General features: G+C 48.9%; 1 protein-coding gene and 1 non-coding gene across 4 annotated transcripts in view; one reads left to right on the top strand and one right to left on the bottom strand.

The window, feature by feature from the left end:
* Window positions 1–1,610: 1,610 nt before the first annotated feature.
* Window positions 1,611–20,739, bottom strand: part of TEP1 (telomerase associated protein 1) — a 48,889-nt gene continuing 29,760 nt past the window's right edge. For 2 of the 3 annotated variants that reach the window (XM_053360596.1, XM_053360598.1), the window contains exons 30-53: window positions 19,355–19,505; window positions 18,914–19,053; window positions 18,593–18,678; window positions 17,872–17,986; window positions 17,368–17,593; window positions 17,150–17,267; window positions 16,698–16,822; window positions 15,643–15,742; window positions 15,024–15,179; window positions 14,239–14,448; window positions 13,053–13,206; window positions 12,535–12,747; window positions 11,481–11,647; window positions 10,666–10,782; window positions 9,614–9,721; window positions 8,391–8,517; window positions 7,669–7,736; window positions 6,157–6,289; window positions 5,350–5,492; window positions 4,911–5,023; window positions 4,541–4,690; window positions 4,301–4,430; window positions 2,939–3,044; window positions 1,611–2,293 (exon numbers count right to left, since the gene is read on the bottom strand). In XM_053360596.1, coding sequence (XP_053216571.1) covers window positions 2,157–2,293; window positions 2,939–3,044; window positions 4,301–4,430; window positions 4,541–4,690; window positions 4,911–5,023; window positions 5,350–5,492; window positions 6,157–6,289; window positions 7,669–7,736; window positions 8,391–8,517; window positions 9,614–9,721; window positions 10,666–10,782; window positions 11,481–11,647; window positions 12,535–12,747; window positions 13,053–13,206; window positions 14,239–14,448; window positions 15,024–15,179; window positions 15,643–15,742; window positions 16,698–16,822; window positions 17,150–17,267; window positions 17,368–17,593; window positions 17,872–17,986; window positions 18,593–18,678; window positions 18,914–19,053; window positions 19,355–19,505 — 3,293 coding nt within the window. In that variant the 3' untranslated portion in view covers window positions 1,611–2,156. The remainder of the gene's footprint in view (window positions 2,294–2,938; window positions 3,045–4,300; window positions 4,431–4,540; window positions 4,691–4,910; window positions 5,024–5,349; window positions 5,493–6,156; window positions 6,290–7,668; window positions 7,737–8,390; window positions 8,518–9,613; window positions 9,722–10,665; window positions 10,783–11,480; window positions 11,648–12,534; window positions 12,748–13,052; window positions 13,207–14,238; window positions 14,449–15,023; window positions 15,180–15,642; window positions 15,743–16,697; window positions 16,823–17,149; window positions 17,268–17,367; window positions 17,594–17,871; window positions 17,987–18,592; window positions 18,679–18,913; window positions 19,054–19,354; window positions 19,506–20,739) is intronic. The other variant, XM_053360597.1, reaches the window with a different exon arrangement.
* Window positions 5,087–5,170, top strand: TRNAE-CUC (transfer RNA glutamic acid (anticodon CUC)). Its single transcript has one exon. It is a non-coding gene; the product is annotated as a tRNA-Glu (tRNA).

Here is a 20,739-nt window from a genome sequence, read left to right as displayed (position 1 = left end):
GGCATCAGTGGTTGCAAATTTGTCATCACAGTATTTTGAAGGCAAAGGGGGTGCAGGGGAAATCTGTACACACAATAGATTTAGCCCTTGTTTTTCAACTCTGTGGTTAGGTAGAAGGGAGCTACAAAGCTTGACTGGCTTCAAACCCAGACTCCAGCCAGGTTTCTAAGGTGGTTCCTCACACAGTTATCTGATCTTTGTGGCCTACAGAAGCCATGCGGGACCTGCAGATTCCAGCTGCTGAGGGTTGGGGCAAGGCTGAGGAGGTAGCAGCGAAACAGCTGCATTCATGTCTGGAAAGGAGAAGTGCCAGGCTTAAGAGGCTGCTGGCAGGAGCTCCCCTCAGGAAGACGCATCCCTCAAGCAGAGACGGAGCCCCACTCTAAGGAGTAAACGTTGCCCAGAGTGTCACCCGCGTAGAGAAAAAGGGAGGAGTCTGCATCGATCCAAGGCTGGAGCTGTGAAACTGGCCCATGGCATCGGAACTGGCCCAGCTGTGTAAAGAAAACAGGATAGAGAACAAGAAAGGGTTAGGAGAAAAGCTTTGCATACAGAAATGAAAGATGGGGAAGAGGTTAGGTTTGTTGAATTAATATAAAAAGGTAAAGGGACCCCTGACCATTAGGTCCAGTCGCGTATGACTCTGGGGTTGTGGCACTCATCTCGCTTTACTGGCCAAGGGAGCTTCCAGGTCATGTGGCCAGCATGACTAAGCTGCTTCTGGTGAACCAGAGCAGCACACGGAAATGCTGTTTATCTACTTGCACTCTGACGTGCTTTCGAACTGCTAGGTTGGCAGGAGCAGGGACCGAGCAACGGGAGCTCACCCCATCGCGGGGATTCGAACCGCCGACCTTCTGATCGGCAAGCCCTAGGCTCTGTGGTTTAATGCACAGCACCACTCGCGTCCCTCGAATTCATATATATATAGTGCTTTATTTATATCCTGAAGCAAATTGATAGTGTTTTTTGTTTTTTTTAAACTTGGCTAAGGCATACAAGATATGACTCCTTACCCCAAAAGAATCCTGGGAACTGTAGTTTAACTATTCAAAGAGCTACAACTCCCAGAGCCCTTATACTATATTTCCCAGGACTCTTTGGAGGAGGCCATGTGCTTTATGGTGTGTCTATATTGGACAGCTCTAGTCCAAACACCCTAACTGTGCCAGTTTTGGAACATAAACATACTAAAAGTGTGATGTAAGAAATGTCCCACTGGGAGAAGAAGGGGAGTGTGAAGTTACTCACCAGTTTCATAGTGTTGCCATCCCAAATCTTCACATCTCGGTCATGTGATGCTGTTACAATCCTGTCTCCGAGGACATGCAGGGCTGTGATTTTGTCATTGTGAATCTAGTAACAACAGACCCAGAAGAATTTTTTTAAAAGTTTGCTAGGGCTTGGAATGTGCTTCCTTGGGGGCCACAGGGGGAAGAGAGAGAGATCACACTGCCTTACCCCACCCTCTCTGTGACCCTGAGGATTCAGGCCAATTAAGGAAGTCCCAGTTCTCAAGCCCCGAGTGCATTTTTAGAGTCACTTTGCATACTCACAGCCATACTAACTATTAGACTGTGTTTACTAAAATGCATCTGTGCTCAAAGTGGTTCACATTTTAAAAACAAACCAGTCTAAACACAGCATGATGAATGTATGTAATGCACTCAGGGCAGTTTCATCTCATTAAAAAATAGCATGTAAATTAAGAGTCTGGTTTGTGGTACAAAAAAAGCAAAGTCGGCAGAATTCCAGTGGACTTTTTCCACTGTTCCCCACAAGGCAGGATTTTCCTGCTCCACCAGAAGAACAAACTGCATCCATGCCACAAACCTAAGATCATTTTGTAAGCAACTTCTACTCTTTTGGTTTACACTGCATAACCTTGGGCATTGTAGGTTTGTCGAGGAAGCTTAGATTTTCCTGCTAAGAGACCTAAAACGACCTTCCTTTACAGAACTGCAGTTCCCCTAGATGTGGATGCACTGCAAGTGAACTCTAAAGAAGCATCTCCAAACTGGATCAGGCCCCAGAGGTAGGCAAGGGCTCAAAATCCCTGTCACTTCCACAGGCACGTGACTCAAAATTGCACCCGGGAGGCATCTCAGGCTGCTGCTCAGGCTGATGATTCAGGCGCAGGTGGGTCCCCATTCATCCTATCTTCTCCCCCCATCCCTAGGACTTGCCTTTTTCCTCTGCCAGCCGTCAGGCTTCCATTTATCCACTCTCTCCTCAGTCTGCCGGGTCTGAGTCCAGAGGCATCCTTCAGAGTCTGCGCATAATAGGAGTTTACCTGCCCCAGTGGAAAAGCCAGAATAAAGAGTGCATCTCTCTCTCCAACCCTAATTCCACTCCTTTCAAATTGGCTGGAGCTCTGCTAGATCAGGCCTATAGTCCAGCATTCTGTTCTCACAGTGGCCAACCAGGTCCCACAAGCCCGTATCCAAAATCTACCACTTACGCATCCACCTTTCTAATGCAAACTGATTTCTGCTGTCTTTTACAGGGCTTTTTATATTCTGTGCTGGAGTAGCCAATAGGGTGCCTGACAGATCTCATTTTAATACAACTTCCATGCTTGCTGAGGCCTATGGGAATTGCAGTCTGGAGTTTTAGGGAGCGTGACCTTTGGCTACCCCTGCACCATGCCACTCTCCACCCAGTTACAACCTACAAAATTATTGCACCTCGTTGGAATCTTAGATATCAAATGTTTTAAGCCCATTAAATGTGATTTCATTCCAGAGGCAGGCCATCAACATGGGCTCCTCTGGGGCTGCCAAGCAGGGGATGCCCCCAGAGTTTCAAATATGTCTGCACAACATTAAGCAACAAGAAGGTTCTGAGCGCAAGAGTGGCATTTTGCTTGAGCAAAAGTCTCTCTCAAAAAAACATAAAACTGAGACCGGGATAAGCAGGAACCTGGTCTCAGCCTCACCTTTGACCTGCCGGGCAACAGTGACCCAAACAGAGGGCCTTTTGGGTACCCATGGTATCTTCTCCAGGGCGTCTGTGTCTTCTAACTTCCCAGATTCGGTTACCCTCTAAAGGAACAAACAGAAGACGGCTCTGGTGAGGAAAGGGCAACTCAAGAAATTAGCAGGCCTCTCCTGGCAGAAGACCCACCTCCCACCTGACTTAGGAGTTCTGAGCTTGGTCAGACCAAAGGCGCAACATCACAGAACAACTGAGGAAGCCGTGCCACAATGACAACTGAGCTGCAGGATCTCCTTTTGGACTGGACAGCTAGGTGGAACAATTCCTGCAAAAACCAGACATCACCGGAAGTACCTGGAATGAGGGTGGGTAGCAAGAAGCTCAGATGTGGGATGAGCAATCTGGGGAGGCCTGCAGAACCACATTTGACCACCCCCCCACCCCCAGACCTGAGGCCTGCACACATATATGCTTGGTTAAAGCCACCAAAGGAGCTGCTTTCTGAGCTGATATTATCCCTGGGCACTTCTTTCAAAGTGTTAAAGGCATCAGGAGACTTTGTACATAGTTTCCGCTAGGACTTGGGAAACCTGGGCTCAAGTCCCCCACATGGAGCTCCCTGGGTCAGCCACTTACCCCTAGCCTACCTCACAGGGTTGCTGTGGGGATGAAATGGGGGAGAACCATGAAAGTCCCCTTGAGCTCCCTTTGAGAAAAAGGTGGGATGTCAATGCAATCAATCCACCAATAATAAGCAGGGGTTATGCAGGTAGACATCATCTTAAAAAGCAGAGACATCACCTTGCCAACAAAGGTCCGTATTGTTAAAGCTATGGTTTTCCCAGTAGTGATGTATGGAAGTGAGAGCTGGACCGTAAAGAAGGCTGATCGCCGAAGAATCGATGCTTTTGAATTATGGTGCTGCAGGAGACTCTTGAGAGTCCCAGGACTGCAAGAAGATCAAACCTCTCCATTCTTAAGGAAATCAGCCCTGAGTGCTCACTGGAAGGACAGATCGTGAAGCTGAGGCTCCAATACTTTGGCCACCTCATGAGAAGAGAAGACTCCCTGGAAAAGGCCCTGATGTTGGGAAAGATGGAGGGCACAAGGAGAAGGGGACGACAGAGGACAAGATGGTTGGACAGTGTTCTGGAAGCTACAAACATGAGTTTGACCAAACTGCGGGAGGCAGTGGAGGACAGAGGTGCCTGGCGTGCTCTGGTCCAGGGGGTCACGAAGAGTCGGACACGACTAAACAACAACAACAACATGCAGGTAGACGCAGCATGGCAGGTTCAGAGCTCAGCAATTGGCCAAATCCTGTGGCGATTCCCATCTGGGCCTTGCCTCAGTGGCCACTCACCATCTTGAACAAGGTTGGGCTGTGCACAGAGTCCCAGATGTGAAAGATATGCCCCTCCTCCTCCTCTTCCTCGGACACAGATATGTCAAAGCTCACGTGCTGCTGGATATCCCACACTTTGTCTGTGTATCTGGGATGGAGGTGAAGATGATCAGCACTGGAGCCATGGAAGTAAGACTGTTCCACCACCCAGAGATGTCTTTCCCCAGCCCCTCAAGGGCCACCGTTCTCCAAACTCACGGGTTCTGCTGGAAGCTCTCGGCTCCAGGCTGCAGCACCAGCAGGTCTCCGTCGGCCATTCCTAGGACTATGGGGCCGCTGGGCCTGAGCACCCCCACACAGAGCGCAGAAGACTCCTCTGCTTGGCGCAAGCACTTCTTGCGGGTCAAGCTGTGCAATGGGAAAAGGGAGAAATACACAGAGAGAGAAGAATACAAAAAAAATCAGGATCAGCGACATGCTGTGGAGACACAGCTATGGAGAAGCAGAGGCCTGGAGGAGCTCTCTCTTGGTTATGGGGCTGAGAGCTCCATTGTGCAGTCAGGTACTCCCAGGACAAGTGGCTCACATTGGAGACCCAGCAGTCCTGGGACGGTTTGTGCAACCTTACCTGATGGTTCCATTGCGCTGCCTGCTTATGTACCAGAGGTTGATCCCATCAGCTGCCACAAGGATGGTGCGGGCGGAAGTGAAAGCTAAGGCACTGATGCAACGCTGGCCAGCCTGGATGGTGAAAGAAGCGAAGCCACTCATGCAACCGTTTGCTATACCGAAGGGCCGGACGAAGCCCAAGGTGCATTTGGATAGCTCAGTTGGTAGAGCACAAGACTCTCAATCTTGGAGCCGTGGGTTCTAGCCCCACAATGGGCAAAAGATTCCTGCACTGCAAGGGATTGGGACTGAATGACCCTCAAGAATCCATTACAACTCTATGGCCACCAGGTGGCGGCTTCTCCCTCCAAGCCTTCATTCCGGCACTGGAGAAGTGAGGGGTGAGGAAGCTGTGGCCCTTCAGATGATGTTGGGGAGTCCAGTGCCCTTGGGCTTACCTTCACTTTCTCCACAGCCTTGGCTTTGTGCCAGAGGACCAGGTCTCCGCGTTCCCCACCAGACACAACGAAGTCCCCATCGGGGGACCAGGCCAAGGCCGTGACGGCACCCTGGTGAGAGGGAAGGTCTTTGGCGGCTCCTGCTGGTGAGCAAGGGGGGAAACAGCTCAGCAAGACCAACCAATTTGCAGTTTTTAAAAGCGTATTTGGTCACATGCAACTTCTCCCCAAGAATGCTGAGAACCGTAGTTTGTCAAGGGCACTGGGAATTGTAGCTCTGTGAAGGGGTAGTTTGCAGGATTCTTGGGGTGTGTGCTTGAAATGGATGGTGTTTGTGCGACCCTAATGTGCACAGTGAGGGGAAAGGGTGGAGCCACAATGTGTCGTCATGAGAGGTCAGCTGGAAATCTCTCCACCCTCCACTCCAAACACAGCTGGTTTAATCATGTGGACACAAAATTCTGACAACAAATGAACACACCCAAGTTGGTCATTAAATGTGGGGAGGCCTGTAAGCTCAGTGGGAGAGCTTAACTGCCTTGCATTGCAGAAGGCTCCCGGTTTCAATCACCAAGGAGGGCTAGGAAGAATCTGCCTGAATTTCTGGAGAGCCCAGAGCCAACCCACATAGATAATACTGAGCTAGGTGGACCAATGCCCTCCCTCGGTATAAGGCAGATGGGCTCTTTGGTAACAGACGCAAAACACAAGCAACTGGGCTCCCCTGGCCCAGCCCACCTTTTGGTTCGACCTACAAATGCAGGAAGAGCAGGGAGCTGCGAGAAGGCCCCCTACCCCGATACTAACCCTTTTCCTTGGGGGCAGCCCACACTCGGACTGTGTTGTCTTTGGATATTGTCAGGAAAGAGGAAGATGCTGGGGTAGCAGCAGCCCCACAGATGGCAGCGCAGTGGCCAGGGAAGACGTCAGGTTCCGCCAGCTGCGAGGAAACAGGAAACGAGTGAGCAAGGAGCTGGGAGGCAGAACAGGGCTTGGGTCTAGGTGCCAAGAGTTGCCCACGAGGGTGTAGGTGTATGGTGTAGGTGCAGGGCTTTCCCAGTAGTGATGTATGGAAGTGAAAGCTGGACCATAAAGAAGGCTGATCGCCGAAGAATTGATGCTTTTGAATTATGGTGCTGGAGGGGACTCTTGAGAGTCCCAGGACTGCAAGAAGATCAAACCTCTCCATTCTTAAGGAAATCAGCCCTGAGTGCTCACTGGAAGGACAGATCGTGAAGCTGAGGCTCCAATACTTTGGCCACCTCATGAGAAGAGAAGACTCCCTGGAAAAGACCCTGATGTTGGGAAAGATGGAGGGCACAAGGAGAAGGGGACGACAGAGGACAAGATGGTTGGATAGTGTTCTCGAAGCTATGAACATGAGTCTGACCAAACTGCGGGAGGCAGTGGAAGACAGGAGTGCCTGGCGTGCTCTGGTCCATGGGGTCACGAAGAGTTGGACACAACTAAACGACTAAACAACAACAACAGGTGCAGGGCAGACCAGGTTGGCTCCTATCCACTAACAACAAGAATCTTGTTGATCTATCAGTTAAGAAGAGTTTAAGCCATATTCTAACCTAGTTCTCAGTAAGTGTTCCAGCAGCTCTGAAGTTCAGCCAACTTTTGTCACTTTCCCCTCATGCATGCCCTATTTGTGAGAGGCCGACAAGCCCAGGGTGTGCCCAAGCTGTACCTTTGAAGCACATGCCAAGCACACTTTCCCTCAGAGGATTCTGGGCCCTGTAGTTTGTTAAGGGCTGCTGGGACTTGTCCCTCTGCGAGGGGTAAACTACTGTGCCCAGAATCCTTTGAGGGAAAGAGTGTGCTTGGAATGTGCTTTAAAAGGTGTGTTGGGTACACAGCCTCAGAAGAGGCGATGTGTATGACATTTACGAGACCTTCAAACTGCTGCTGTGGCTGGTTTGCCCAGCCTTACAAGTGTAGCCAAGAGGTTGTGGTTTGTTTTTTTGGGGTGGGTGGGAATAGAGCCTAACAGGTAAACGTTAAGATATTTATTAGGCAACTATGGATAACAGGCTGCCCTTAACGCAAGTAACTGCAGAGTCTTTGAGTAGTCAAATCACCAGCCAAATTTTCAAGGGCATTTTTGTTTAGGGCAGCCTTTGCCAACCTGGTGCTCTCTCCAGATGTTCTGGACTACAACTCCCATCAGACAGCACAGGGCACTGGCTAGGGGCTGGTGGGAGTTGTAGTCTAAACATCTGGAGAGAACAAGGTTGGCAAATGTTAGTTTAGTACATCAAATCTACACACACACACACACACACACACACACACACTCCCCCCATCTCTCACCTTCAGGGGCTTCCAAAGTTTCACTGTGCCGTCACCACCAGCTGCAGCCAAAATAAACTCTTTCCCCCCTGTGAAAATAAAAATAAAATAAATGTACTAACAGCATGCTTATGAAAGTAGGGCAGAGGGCAAAAAGCAGGTCAGCTGTTCCAAGTGACAATACCCCTCACTCCCCAACTTTAAGGGCAATACTTCCCCACTTTGAAAATCTGTTTTCACATTTTTTCTTTAATTCTGGCTATTTATAAAATCATATCTGACCAATAATAAAATTATTATTATTTCCACATTCACTAAAATCTTCCTCATCTAACTGGCAAATAAAACAGCCAACTTTCTCACGGGGAGGTGACTTTGCAGGAACCAAAGAAAGGTCTTCAGTCACGTAATTAAGCTAAGCTTCTTCAGAGAGGCCAAACTGCTCAGCAACCCACAGTCCCCATTTCAGACCTTGGTATTCTTACATTACCAAGTTCAAAATCTGCTAGACAGCTCAGATCTACAGTCTTGAAAGGGATGCTTGCAATACCTTACTTGGACAGTGAACAATTTGAGCATTTAAACTTGTACATATTCGTGTGAACCTTAACCATATGCTCATCTAAAATAAATGCAAATATGCATTTATCATATGTATCATATGGTCAAGTAACAGAGACCAGAATTTCAGAGCTCATTTCCCTTCCCCAGATTTTCAAAAAGTGGTGGCTGAAGTATCTTACGTGGATCTCTGAAGCCTGCACAGTGGTTGGCCCGGTCAGGGTGAGCCAGGAAGCGAGTCATCTCCAGCCCCTGTCGGTTCCACGCCACCAGCATCCCATCCCTGCCCATGGAGAACACATGTTCTTTCTGTCAAAGGAACCAGAAAGAGTAGCGGTCAACAAGGGATGAACCAAGGCCATGCATATTTATCCAGAGGACGACTGCAACAAGCGTTCCATGCACAGAGTTAAGGCAGGGATGGGGAACCTCAGGGCCAGGGGCCGCATCCGGCCGTCGGATTCCTCCCTGCAGGCCGCACCCCTCACTTCACTGCCCCAAGTGGTTTTGCCTGGGTGGAACAGGCCCTTGCACTCTGATAGTGCTTCTTGCTTGCATGGATGGAGAAGAGGGCATGGTGCAGGGAACATTTACATTTGTTGCTCCACTCCACCACTAGCATGTGGCCCCAGGAAGCCTGACCAGAAAGGAATGTGGCCCCCAGGATGAAAAAAGGGTTTCTCTACCCCAGGCTGAAGGACTGGTTGTGTCAAAGGGGAGCCAAGGCAGGATAGGCCACAGAGACAAGGTCAATAATAGAGTTGGGGAGACTAGAATGGACCTGGGAACAGCACTGTGGTTTTTTTTTAATGGCATCCATAAGTCACTCAAGGCCAAACTATGCAACATGGTAAGCTGGGCAAGAGATTCCTGCACTGACAGGGGCTGTACTAGATAAACCAGCTCCTGGTGTCTTCCAATGCTCTGATTTAACCTGTACAGCAGTGATTCTTTGTTTTTGCTATTTAACGTAAGGATTCGCTGTGGTGGCTGGTATCTGTGGGAGATTTCCTCCCAATGCAAATATGGCATTTTCCAAAAAAGGAGGGATTCTCTTCAGGAGGGGAAGAGAAGGCAACCTAGATAGGTTTTTCTCCCACCCACCGCCGTTGCTACTTGCAGCCTTCACCCACCCTGGCACTCCCCAGAGGTTTTGGAGTACAACTCCCTCCAGCCCCACCCAGAAAAATATGCACATTAAAAGCAAACATGTCTTTAACATGACATCTAGTTTGTCCCCTCAGGTGCCATTTCAGGCAGATGAAGAGGATGTTCTGTGACTTGCCGCCTCTTCATTTTAGAATCCGCAAAGCCCAACCTAGCGTGCTTTGCAGAATTCAGGAAAGCGTCTAGGGCCAAGGTCGGAAAATGAAGGACGAAGCCTCAGAAGGATTCTATTGCCTACCTCACTCATGACACTGCATACTGGGCTTTGGTGGCCCAGGAATTCCTGGAGGCGCTGGCCAGTTTTGGGATCCCAGAGGCAGACAGTGCAGTCATTGGAGCCAGTGAGCTGTTTGGGAAACAATGCAAAGGACAGGCAGGAAGTTAGAAATGGTGGGATGTACATCAGAGGCTGCTAGATTTAGGAGACCTGCCGTGGGTGATACTCCCAACCACCTCAATTTCCCCATTGGAAGATGACAGGAGGAATCAGGTGTTTCAATTAATCAGCCGGCAAGTTATCACCAGGGTACCAAACACATCAAGGCCAGTATCAGCACCTAGCATCCTTGGGGCAGCTGCCACCGTCCCAACACCCTGACAAGGGCCCTTCACTGGTGCCTGCTCCGGGGCCTAGGGATGCCAGAGAATTCAGAGGAACGTAGAAAAGGAAGTGAACAAATGCTGCAATTCACATGTCTGCCTGTTGTCAGGAACAGAAATTAGTCAAATGGGATTCATTCACGTTGTTTGGAAGTCCACAAAGGATATGTAATTGACGACTTTTTGCCATCATTTTGACACTCAAATAAACGTAAGTTACGTAAGTTATATAGACAGTTTTGTAATTTATGTTTAACAGAAGACACGTAGTGTTTAGCAGAAACCAAACTGCATCGTAATGGAAACGGTGACAAGTATGATGAATATAGGCCAGAATTGAAATTTCTGCCTTTTCCCATCCTTTGAATCCAAATAATAAATGTCCACTATTGGCCCTGCTAGCTGCAACTGATGAGAGCTGGGAGTCCAAGACAACCCAAAAGCAGCTTGTTAGCTTCCCTTGTGCCCAAACACTAGCTTTCCTCCCCACTCATTGCATGCAGGAGCCAACTGCATGCAGGATGAGCTACTGCAAAGAGCTGCTAGGTTAAATAGGTGGGTGCCCAGACCTGCCCTTTGGGAAGGGTCGTAAGCTGGCTCTGTTTGGTCCACCCCCTCCATTTCTGGGATTCTTCGTGCATGAAAAGCCCACCTACCCACCCACTCTGTGCGGTGGCCGTCCAAACTCACCAACATGGGGCCTGTCCAGGCGCAGCAGGAGATCCAGTCCTGGTGGCAGAAAAGCATGGAGCGCCAGAGGGAAGGGGTCTTCTGGGAGGGGTCCCTGACATCCCAGAGAAACAAGGCCTGAAACACAGAACACAGTGAAAAAAATAAAGAACCTACCTTTTGTTAACATTACACCAGTCTTTTACCCTGTTCCTTACTCTGCTCCGCCTCCAAAAGCAGTAATTCCCCCCCCCCCCTTTCTGCCTTTTCATATCACAGGGATGACCAACCTCTGGCTTGGAAGCCAAATGTGGCCCTCTAGGTTTTTCTGTGTGGCCCTCAGGACTCTCCTCAGGCCACGCAAACTCCATGTCTCTGCTCTGTACCCTCCCTTGAGTATTTTTGCCTGACGGGAATGTGTGTCACTGAACTCCGACAGTGCCGCTTGCTGTACTGGATGTAGGACCGAGCGGGGTACATGGGTACAGACACTTGCTCACTGCACAAGAGGCAAAATTCACATCTGTTGCTCTGCTCGCTTCTAACTCTGGCATGTGGCCCTCAAAAAGTTGCCTCAGAGGCAATGTGACCCCCCTTAGGCTGAAAAGGGTTTTCTGCCTCTGCCACAGCATCTCCTCTGCCAAGAAGTATCCTGCAAAGGTTTCTCGTTTGGTGCACAGGCTTGACCACTGAGATATTAGTTAGACCAGCTGAGCCTCACAATTGCTTTGAGCGCATATCAACATCTATTCGGGGGTATGCTTTGCGAGGGGAAGATCAAGGAAGCTCTGTGCCACCCCTGCTGGGCCTTGTGGAAGAGCCCTCTGCTTACTCACCCGGTCTTTGCCTCCTGTGGCAAGGTAGCGGCCGTCAAGGCTGAAGGCGCAGCATGTAACCCCCCCGGTGTGACCCCGGAGGACAGCAAGGGGCAAGATTTCAGCATCTGCAGCAGGATCCGTTGGTCTCAGAGTCTCTGAAAACCACAGCTGGACAGTGAAATCCTCTAGAAAAGAGAAAAAGAATACGAGGGGGGAAATTCTGGTGAAAGAATGGAGGCCTCAGACTGAGGGATCAGGAGGGGAGGCCTCCAGGCCTCTGTGTCTGACCCTCGGGACTCTACTCAGTCCTCACTGACCCAGATGGAAGACAGGGCTGTGCAGCCAGCTTCTCCTTTGCCATGGACACCCCTAACAACATGGCGACTGCAGCAAGCTGCTTCCGTCTAGGTCTCTGGCATTTGCTCTCCCCACAGACTTTGACAATGCAGGGCCCTAGTTGCTCTGATAGAAGTTGCTCCACTTTCATGACCAGCCAAGTCACTGGGCCAGCAAAGAAAGCCAACTTTTTGAAGGCCTACTCTAGAAAGTGCAGAAGCAAGCCAGGGAGGGGCACCCAACCCTGAGGCACCAATCACTTCCTAGGCTCTGGAAAAATCTCAACACAAGCAGTTCTCAAGTAGCCAGAATACAACAGGAGAGGGAGAGGGAGAGGGAGAAAAAGGAAGGAAGGAATTGGAGGAAGATAAGAAGCTCTTATCAAGAGTATTGGGTCCATCTAAACTCAATGTAGTCCTACAATGACTGAAAGTGGATCGCCAAGGATTTTCAGACGGGGGGGAAAACACAATGGGCCCACATGATAACTGGAGCCTAAGCCCAAAGCCCGCATCAGCTCTGCCTCTTACTACAAGCTTCCCTCTCTCCTTCCACTGTCATGCAGTTTGCAAGGCAAAAGAGAAGCTACTTAGGTCATCTAAATCAACCCCTGCGTTATCCAGCCCTGCAAACTCTCCCTTCCTTTCATCTACAACTTCTGGCTGAAGCCCTAAGGAGAGGCAAGGATGGAGAAAGGCAAGCAACGTAACGCCTCCCACCAGGGGCCTCTTCTCACCTGACACCGACGCCACCAGCTTCTCGAAGACGGCGAGGCCCGTCACGGCTCCTTTGTGGCCTTGCAGCTTACGGAGGCAAAGGCGGGTGTACTGGGAGGTGTTTGTGACGTACAGGGACCCGTCTCTGCTGCCCCCAACCAGGTGGAGGCTGTCCAGCCAGGCCAGGCTACAGAAAGCAACCCCCGTTGCAGCACTGTGGGTCAGTGGAGTGCCTAAGAGAGACAGAAATAAAATGGAAGAACTTGGGAGCGCTGAAGACCAGTCCTCCAGGATAGAATTGCACCTGGGCAGCAATTCTTACTGGGGAACCAAGTAAGATGGGCAGCATATACATCATCATTACTATTATTAACACCAGGAACAGCAAATATGGTGCCCTTTAGATGTTGTTGGACTGCACCTCCCATATTCCCTGACCACCGCAAGGCTGATGGGAGCGGAAATCCAACAACATATGGGAGGCCACAGGGTTTCATCAAGGATTCAAATAGCTTAAGGAGACAAATGCAAAACGTACGCCAAAGTTGTGTGAAGACCCGGAGGTCTCCTGAATGGTGCCCCACAGCCAAGCAGCTGCAATGAGGATTGGCTGCAGTGCACAGAGCTGGGGAGGAGACTCCTGACCGCAAGGTACAGCACAGTTGCCCCTGGTGACCTGCCCAAAGCTGGACCTGCAACTCAGAACGCACAAAGTCAGTTATGCTAGGCACAAAGACATGCACACATCATACTGAGAAGAGATCCCTCCTGCAATGTTAACACTCTCTCTCTCTCTTCAGTGGCCACATCCACACTGTTTAAAGCACTATTATCCCAGTTAAACACTTCAGGGGTCCCTTCCAACTCTGTAATTCTGTGATTCTACAAGGTGTGACCGGAAAATTCGGTGAATGGTCACAGAAATCGGACAGCGAGAAATATTCGAATGTACATGCCTTACGGGCCTTCAATGTAGGCCCCCTCTGATACAATGCTCCGTTGACAACGTCCATAGAACTGTTGAAAGCTTCTGGAGAAGTCCTCTTTTCGTACTGCTTTCAATTCCCTTGTCACAGCACTTTGGACGTGTGAAATGTTGGAAAATCTGTGCCCTTTCAGTGCAGATTTCAGTTTTGGGGGAAAAGAAATCTGGTGGGGCCAGATGGGGAGGATATGGAGGGTGGGACAACTCAGTAACCTCAGCAATGATTTCACACAGAATATACAATTCTTCCGCCATCATTTGAACAGACAAACGCCGATCCCACATCAATAACTCACGAACTCTGTCGACGTTTGCCGACATTCTGTTCGTCGACGGTCTGCCAGACCGGGGGTCATATTCGATGGTTTGCCGCCCTTCACAGAAATGCTTAAACCACTCACACACTGTCTTTCAAGTTACAGCTTCATCTCCATGCACAATTGTGAGCATTTTGTGGATTTGCAATGCCGAATGTACGTTCGAATATTTCTCGCTGTCCAATTTCTGTGACCATTCACCGAACTTTCCGGTCACACCTTGTATGAACAGTCATAGCTTCCCTGCTGCCCTCCCAAAGTATCTTGAGAACTGTAGTTTGTTAAGAGTGACCACGCCATGGAGCTACAATTCCCAAGATTCTGGAAAGGATACACCCAACTCTCCGTATACTTCTTCCCAACATTCCACCCATTCCCAATCAATACAGTATTATTATTAATAATAATAATAATAATACCACCTTGCAATCTTCTCCTGCTGTGAGCAGTTCACCCCCTGGGAGGAACAGAGCAACAGAGACACAACCCGAGTGACTTGAGAATGTTTTCAAGACAACAGCCTCCTGCCACGACCAGAGATGGACAGATCCCATCAGGGTTCCTGCTGCCAAAACATTTCCAGCCGAGGAGAAGGAAATGGAATGGATGGAGGCATCGTGGCCTTTCATCACCTGTAAGGGGAAACAGGAGTCAAAAAAGCTGCTCCGTTCTGTAGGAGGTGCATCAAGATGGGGAACCTGTGACTCAGCAGATGTGGCTGGAGTGCAACTCTCATCTGCCCCTTCTGCCAGCAGAGGCAATCAGGGGAGTTGTGGTTGTCAGAAGTGAAACAGCAGGGATGCTTCAATTTGTAACTTAAAGGTTAATTCTGTTATCAATAAGACAGCTAACCAGGTACGGAGGAGGCTTAACAGAGTGGCATGATTTCTAGTGAGGTAGCACATGCTCTGATTGGCTGTGTAGTTCTGAGAGAGTTTTCCCCTGTATGTCTCCCTATTTTCTGTTTCTCAAATTATATGCTGCTTTGTTCATTTTCCTCAGTCAAGTGTTATCAGGACTTTTCTCTCCAGACTCCAGCTGTGTTATTTAAATGACTTTGCTAATAGGAGTTCTGCAACATCTGAAGATCACAGATTCTCCCATCTCTGAAATAGACTAAATCTGAAAGCTGCCTCTGTTTTCATTGTCTTGATCTCTTTAACCCACCCCTAACCAACAATATTTAGAATATTTCCCCCTTCCTCACCGAGGTCACACTCATCTCAGTAGCATCCAGGACGGTGACAGTTCTGTCCCACCCTCCGGTGGCGACCAATTGACCCTCGGGGTGAAAGGCCACACAGTTCAAAGGACACAAGCAGTCTCGTTCATGTGTCAGCTGACCATGAGTAGATTCCCAGAGCTGAAAAAGAAAATTACAAACAAGTGTTATTGCTACTGCATACTAAAAGGATTCCTGGCCTGTTAAAAAATAAAAGTGTGTCACTACTGGCAATCCATAAGTTTTTCCCATCCCCTTAAGGAAGCATTCTGTAATTACTTGCACACGACAGAGTATCTGTCCCCACCTCTATACCCTGATAATGCAAGTAAACTGCTGGCAGAACTACAATCCCCAGAGTGGTTTATCAATCAATCCACCTTCCCAGGGGACTCTGGAAACTGTAGCTCTGTGAGGTGTGTAGGGGTTTCCTAACAACTCTCAGCACTCTTAAACTACAGTTTCCAGAATTCTTCAACTTTTCGAACTGTTTAAAGCAGTGTAATAGTGCTCTAGCATGTGGCCTTTGTCAAAATGGCCGTCATCCCCCTCAAAGCTGGGACAGAAACAAGTTGAAAGGAAAAGTTTGGAAGAGAGCAAATACCTTGAGGTGGCCATCCAGGGAGACAGTAGCGAGCAGCTTGCAGCCAGCGTTGGTGCAGCAATCCGTGATTTGGGTCTTATGGGCATCTGTGCCCATGAGCCTAAACACCCCGCGAGCAAAATGAAAAGAGGAACATGTCACTTAAAGCTGGCACCCAGCTGAGCTAGTCAAGCAACATTAAACCAGAAGCAGGATGGAAGATACTGGAAAAATTAAGAATTAGAAAATTAGCTACAGCGGCCATTTTGGATTTGATTATCCTCAGGTCTTGCTTGCAAACTTCCCAGAGCCATGCATCTATTTGGTCAATGTGGAGAACAGGATGCTGGACTTGGGCCTGATCCAGGAATGCTCTCCTCAAAATGTCTATCCCACTCTAATGAATGAATAAATAAAAATAAATACATTTTAATCAGCCTCAGCCCAGTATACCTGAAGGAGCGTCTCCACCCCCATTGTTCAGCCCGGACACTGAGGTCCACAGCCGAGGGCCTTCTGGCTGTTCCCTCACTGCAAGAAGTGAGGTTACAGGGAACCAGGCAGAGGGCCTTCTCAGTAGTGGCGCCTGTCCTGTGAAACGCCCTCCCACCAGATGTCAAGGAAATAAACAACTATCTGACTTTTAGAAGACATCTGAAGAAAGCCCTGTTTAGGGAAGATTTTAATGTTTGATGTCTTATCATGTTTTTAATATTCTGTTGGGAGCCACCCAGAGTCGCTGGGGAAACCCAGCCTGGTGGGCAGGGTATAATAAAATTATCAATCATCATCATCATCAAATCCCTGGGTGAACAGGAATGTTTTTAAACACCATCTGCAACATACATGGTTCCTGGCTATTAATTGGTACGTGGACTGCCAGATCCTTGTGAGGAACATCTAAATCTGGGTGCCCTGCCTGGTGTTCCAGCACCACAGATCCATGGGAGACATTTCCCTCCAGCCAATCTCATGTCAAACCACCGCTGCTCATTTTGCCTCACAGGTAAACAACGAGCAGCCGTTACCATCTGTGCTGTGGAACCGGCTCAGACCACCGTTTTGGAGAGGCTTACCTGCACCCTTCCCTCAGGCTCCACAGCTCCAAGCGTCCATTGAAGGCCCCGAGGCAGACCGTTACCTCCGACAGGAACTCACAGGCTGAGATCCCATCACAAGCACTCAGCAAGGACTTCAGTTCCTAGGTATTTGGGGAGGGGATGTGGGGCACATCAGAACTTCAGAACAGTCTTTGTAAACCATCACACACACTCACACTCTCTCACACACACACACACGTCAATCAAGCTCCTGGGCTCACAGGTAGAAAATGCAGAAGGTCCCAGCATTCCCTAGCTGGGAATGCCACTGTCTGAAGCCCTGAATAACTGCAGCCCATCAAGTGCAAACAAGATGGACCAGTGGTTTTTATGTTCTCCGCAAAGCGGCAATTTAGGCCTGGCAGCTACTTAGTGTGTGTTATGTGAGGGGGTGCTATTAAGTGGGACACATCAAACCAGGTTCTTACCTGCCCAGTCTCTACATCCAGGAGGTGCAGGATTCCATCAGCAGTGCCCACAGCAGCCAGCTTTCCAGAAGGGGCAACGGAGACACAAGAAGGAGTGGCAGGCAGGCTCAGGACAAGGCTGTTGGGCATCAGAGGGGGGGGGGAAGAAGCAAAACAAGATCCGTGAGCCTTACAGAAAAAGGAAAAGATGAAGTACAGCAAATACTTTGTAGAATTACCTGTTGGTCTTCTGAGCTTCCTGGGGCTTGTTAGCCCATTTCAGAATAGGCCTCCCATTGTCAATGAGCTCATTCATAGCCTGAACACACAGCGATGAGCCGTGCGGTTCGTTGGCTGCCTGCTGCAGAAGCAGCAGAGGATTCTGGGAAAGCAGCCCCATGTTTCTTTGCAGGAAGGCCCGGAAGGTCCTCACAGTCTCATCGACCTCCAAGTCAGACGCAGTCTCTGAAAAGGCCAAAGAATCCTTTTTCAACGGAGGCGGACTGGATGAATTCACATCTCAGTATGTCCATCTGACCTGAAACAACCCTTTGCGTTTCCGCAGTGCTGCCTTGCATTCTGGCCAAGCCCAGGAGCAGCTTTGCCAATACGCAGCCTGCAAATTTCTCATCTCGGTCAGGAAGAGAGCAGCTTAGTCTCCAAACCTCTAATCCAACGGGGGACAATGGCACCTTATGAACTGCTACCCCCACTCCAGCCACTAGGGGGCATCAGTGGCTCACCATAGAGTGCGTAGGCCTCAGAGAGGCTGTGGAGGAGACCCAGCCGGACGTGAGCGCTCACAAAGCTCAGGTCTGTCAGGAGAGAACCCAGCACTTCAAAGTTTTCACTTTGGGCCTAATGGACGAGAGAGTGTGGTTTAAGAAGGCATCTGCAGAGCTCACAAATTTACTTGACAGTTCTAGGCACTAAGCTAATAATAACCGCATTTAAAAAGAGTGGGTGACTGGAATAGGTAGGTTGAGGATCGAAATTCCTTCCACTATGGAGAGCGATTATTGCTTTTAAAGGGTTTGTGTTGCCACACACCACTCTCAGGTTTTGCAAGAGGGTGGCAATTTTGATAAATAAACGGGAGGATGTTCATTTCGCTGAAGCATACACAGTTCAGATCCACACCTCCATACAACAGCTCTATTCTCAAGTCTCTCCACCCCCTCCCCAATTTTCGTCTTGGTAATCTTGAGATCTACAGTTGCAATCAAAATTATTCAACTCCCATTGCAAATCAGCCTTATTATCAAAAATTACAGACTTTGAGCTGTTTGCAATGAGCAAATCAAACAAAAGCATCAATGAAATAGCTCAACACAGCAGATGCTTCAAGTGGCTTCCCTAAATTCAGCTGAAAATGCAACTTATACTGGCTTCTCCGGTCTCAATATTATTCAACATGGCCTCCTAGTTCCCCAGTCGTCAATGGCTAGCAGAGTCATCACTTACCATGTGATAGGGGAGGGCCATCAAGGCCTCTGCCTCACAGTTCTGGTTCCAGGAATCGTCCAAGCCTACCAGTTTCCACCAATGAGCTGTAAGAACAAGAGAGATCCGAGACAACTGCTCTGTTAGTGCCCACTACAGGCCACTTGGCTGAACTGCAACACCCCTTTCTGACCTATTGAGCCGGCTGCCACCTAGAGATTGGTTGGAGTACTACCAAGGTCTGCTGAAAGGTGCCACATTTCAACCTGCTGATTAAAAAAGAAAGAAAAAAGCAGCCAAAGACCAAGAATTCCATAGTACCAAAAAGGTGAGAAGGGTTACCTGCCAAGAGCATATGAGCTGTGTAGTCCAAGCCTGAGTTCTTCAGATAGCGCCGTTCTACTGCCATCCTCAAGGGGGCGCTGGAGAGATGCAGCCGAGAGCCTGAAGGCCCTGAGGGGGAGCCACATGCCCCAAGCAAGCTGTGGGGTGACAGCAGAGAGTGATAAACCCAGTGCTCCCCAAAAACAGAGCTCTCAAAAACTACCTAGATGTGCTTGGATAGTATTCTCCACCCAGGGCCAAGGATGGGAGCCCGAGTCTCAACTCCCCAATGACAGGAATAATAATAGTAATAGTAATAGTAATAGTAATAGTAATAGTAATAATAATAAATTATTGATGATTATTATTATTATTTATACCCCATCCCTCAAAGAAGCATCCATTTCTAGAGAATATTCTCCAAAAGATTATTCTGGGGAATTTAATATCACTACTCACCCCCTCAGGCTCCGCAGGAAGTCAAAGAAGGGGGCCATGGGATGGCTCCTGGCTTGTCTTTCGACACAGATGGCGTGTTCCATGGTGAAGTCAGTCCCATTCAGGTCCTTCAAGTCAGCAAGGATGGTGTAGAGATCTCGCTCCATGAGACCTGCAGAGGGTTACGACCACAGTCATCTATCTAAGAGTAGGCCCAGGGGCAGGGGAATCTGCGCCCTCCAGGCCTATGATTCCCAGCATCCCCTAATGTAGATCAAGTGCCACTGGAACCTGAATAGCTCAGTTGGTTAAAGCATGGTGCTACTAATGCCAAGGTTGCAGGTTCGATCCCCGTATGAGACAGCTGCATATTCCTACATTGCTGGGGGTTGCACTAGGTGACCCTCAGAGTCTCTTCTCAACTCTAGAATTCTATGACATTGTATCCAAGCCTCCAAAAAAAATATTTTTTAGTTAGGGGGGATAAGAGGGAAAATCAGCCTGCCCCTTACCTATCAGTGAGAGACACAGCTGTAGGAGGGACCAGGCTTCTCCCCTCCCTGACAGAAGGAACACTCTGATGATGATAATAATAATTTATTATTTATACCCCGCTTCCCCAGCCACTCTGGGCGGCTTTCAACAAAATATTAAAATACCATAATACATCAAACATTAAAAGCTTCCCTAAACAGCGCTGGACCTCAGTGTCCGGGTAGAACAATGGGGGTGGAGACGCTCCTTCAGATATACTGAACTGAGGCCGTTTAGGGCTTTAAAGGTCAGCACCAACACTTTGAATTGTGCTCGGAAATGTACTGGAAGTTGCCTGCCCTGGGGTTGTAGAGCTGAAGAGAAACATGACCTGACCCCGTGCATCTGTCAGAGGACTATGTAGCCTGTAAACTATTCTAAGAATCATTTAACTGGAAGGCAGGCCATCAGATAAATGTAATCAGAAACACTGGCCACCTCTGCCTCAGATACAACACAGTAGGACCCTGCAGACTGGTTTGGGTGTGTGGGTGTTTGTTGTGGGTGGATTTTGCTGATAATAGTGCATTAGTGGTGATTTACGCCAGACCATCCAAACATCATCCTGCTTTTGTTTGTCATTCTACATTGCTTCCCAAGCCTGGACACTGAGGTCCAGCTCTGAGGGCCTTCTGGCGGTTGCCTCACTGCGAGAAGTGAAGTTACAGGGAACCAGGCAGAGGGCGTTCTAGGTGGTGGTGCCCGCCCTGTGGAACGCCCTCCCATCAGATGTTGAGGAGACAAAAAACTATGCAACCTTTAGAAGAGATCCAAAGGCAGCCCTGTATCAGGAAGTTTTTAACGTTAGAGGTATTATTATTATTATTATTATTATTATTATTATTATTATTATTATGCATTGGAAGCTGTCC

The sequence above is a fragment of the Podarcis raffonei genome, chromosome 13, assembly GCF_027172205.1.
Source record: "Podarcis raffonei isolate rPodRaf1 chromosome 13, rPodRaf1.pri, whole genome shotgun sequence".
Taxonomy (NCBI): domain Eukaryota; kingdom Metazoa; phylum Chordata; class Lepidosauria; order Squamata; family Lacertidae; genus Podarcis; species Podarcis raffonei.
The sequence above is the reverse complement of the archived record's forward strand: the minus strand, read 5'-3'. Positions and strand labels throughout refer to the sequence as shown.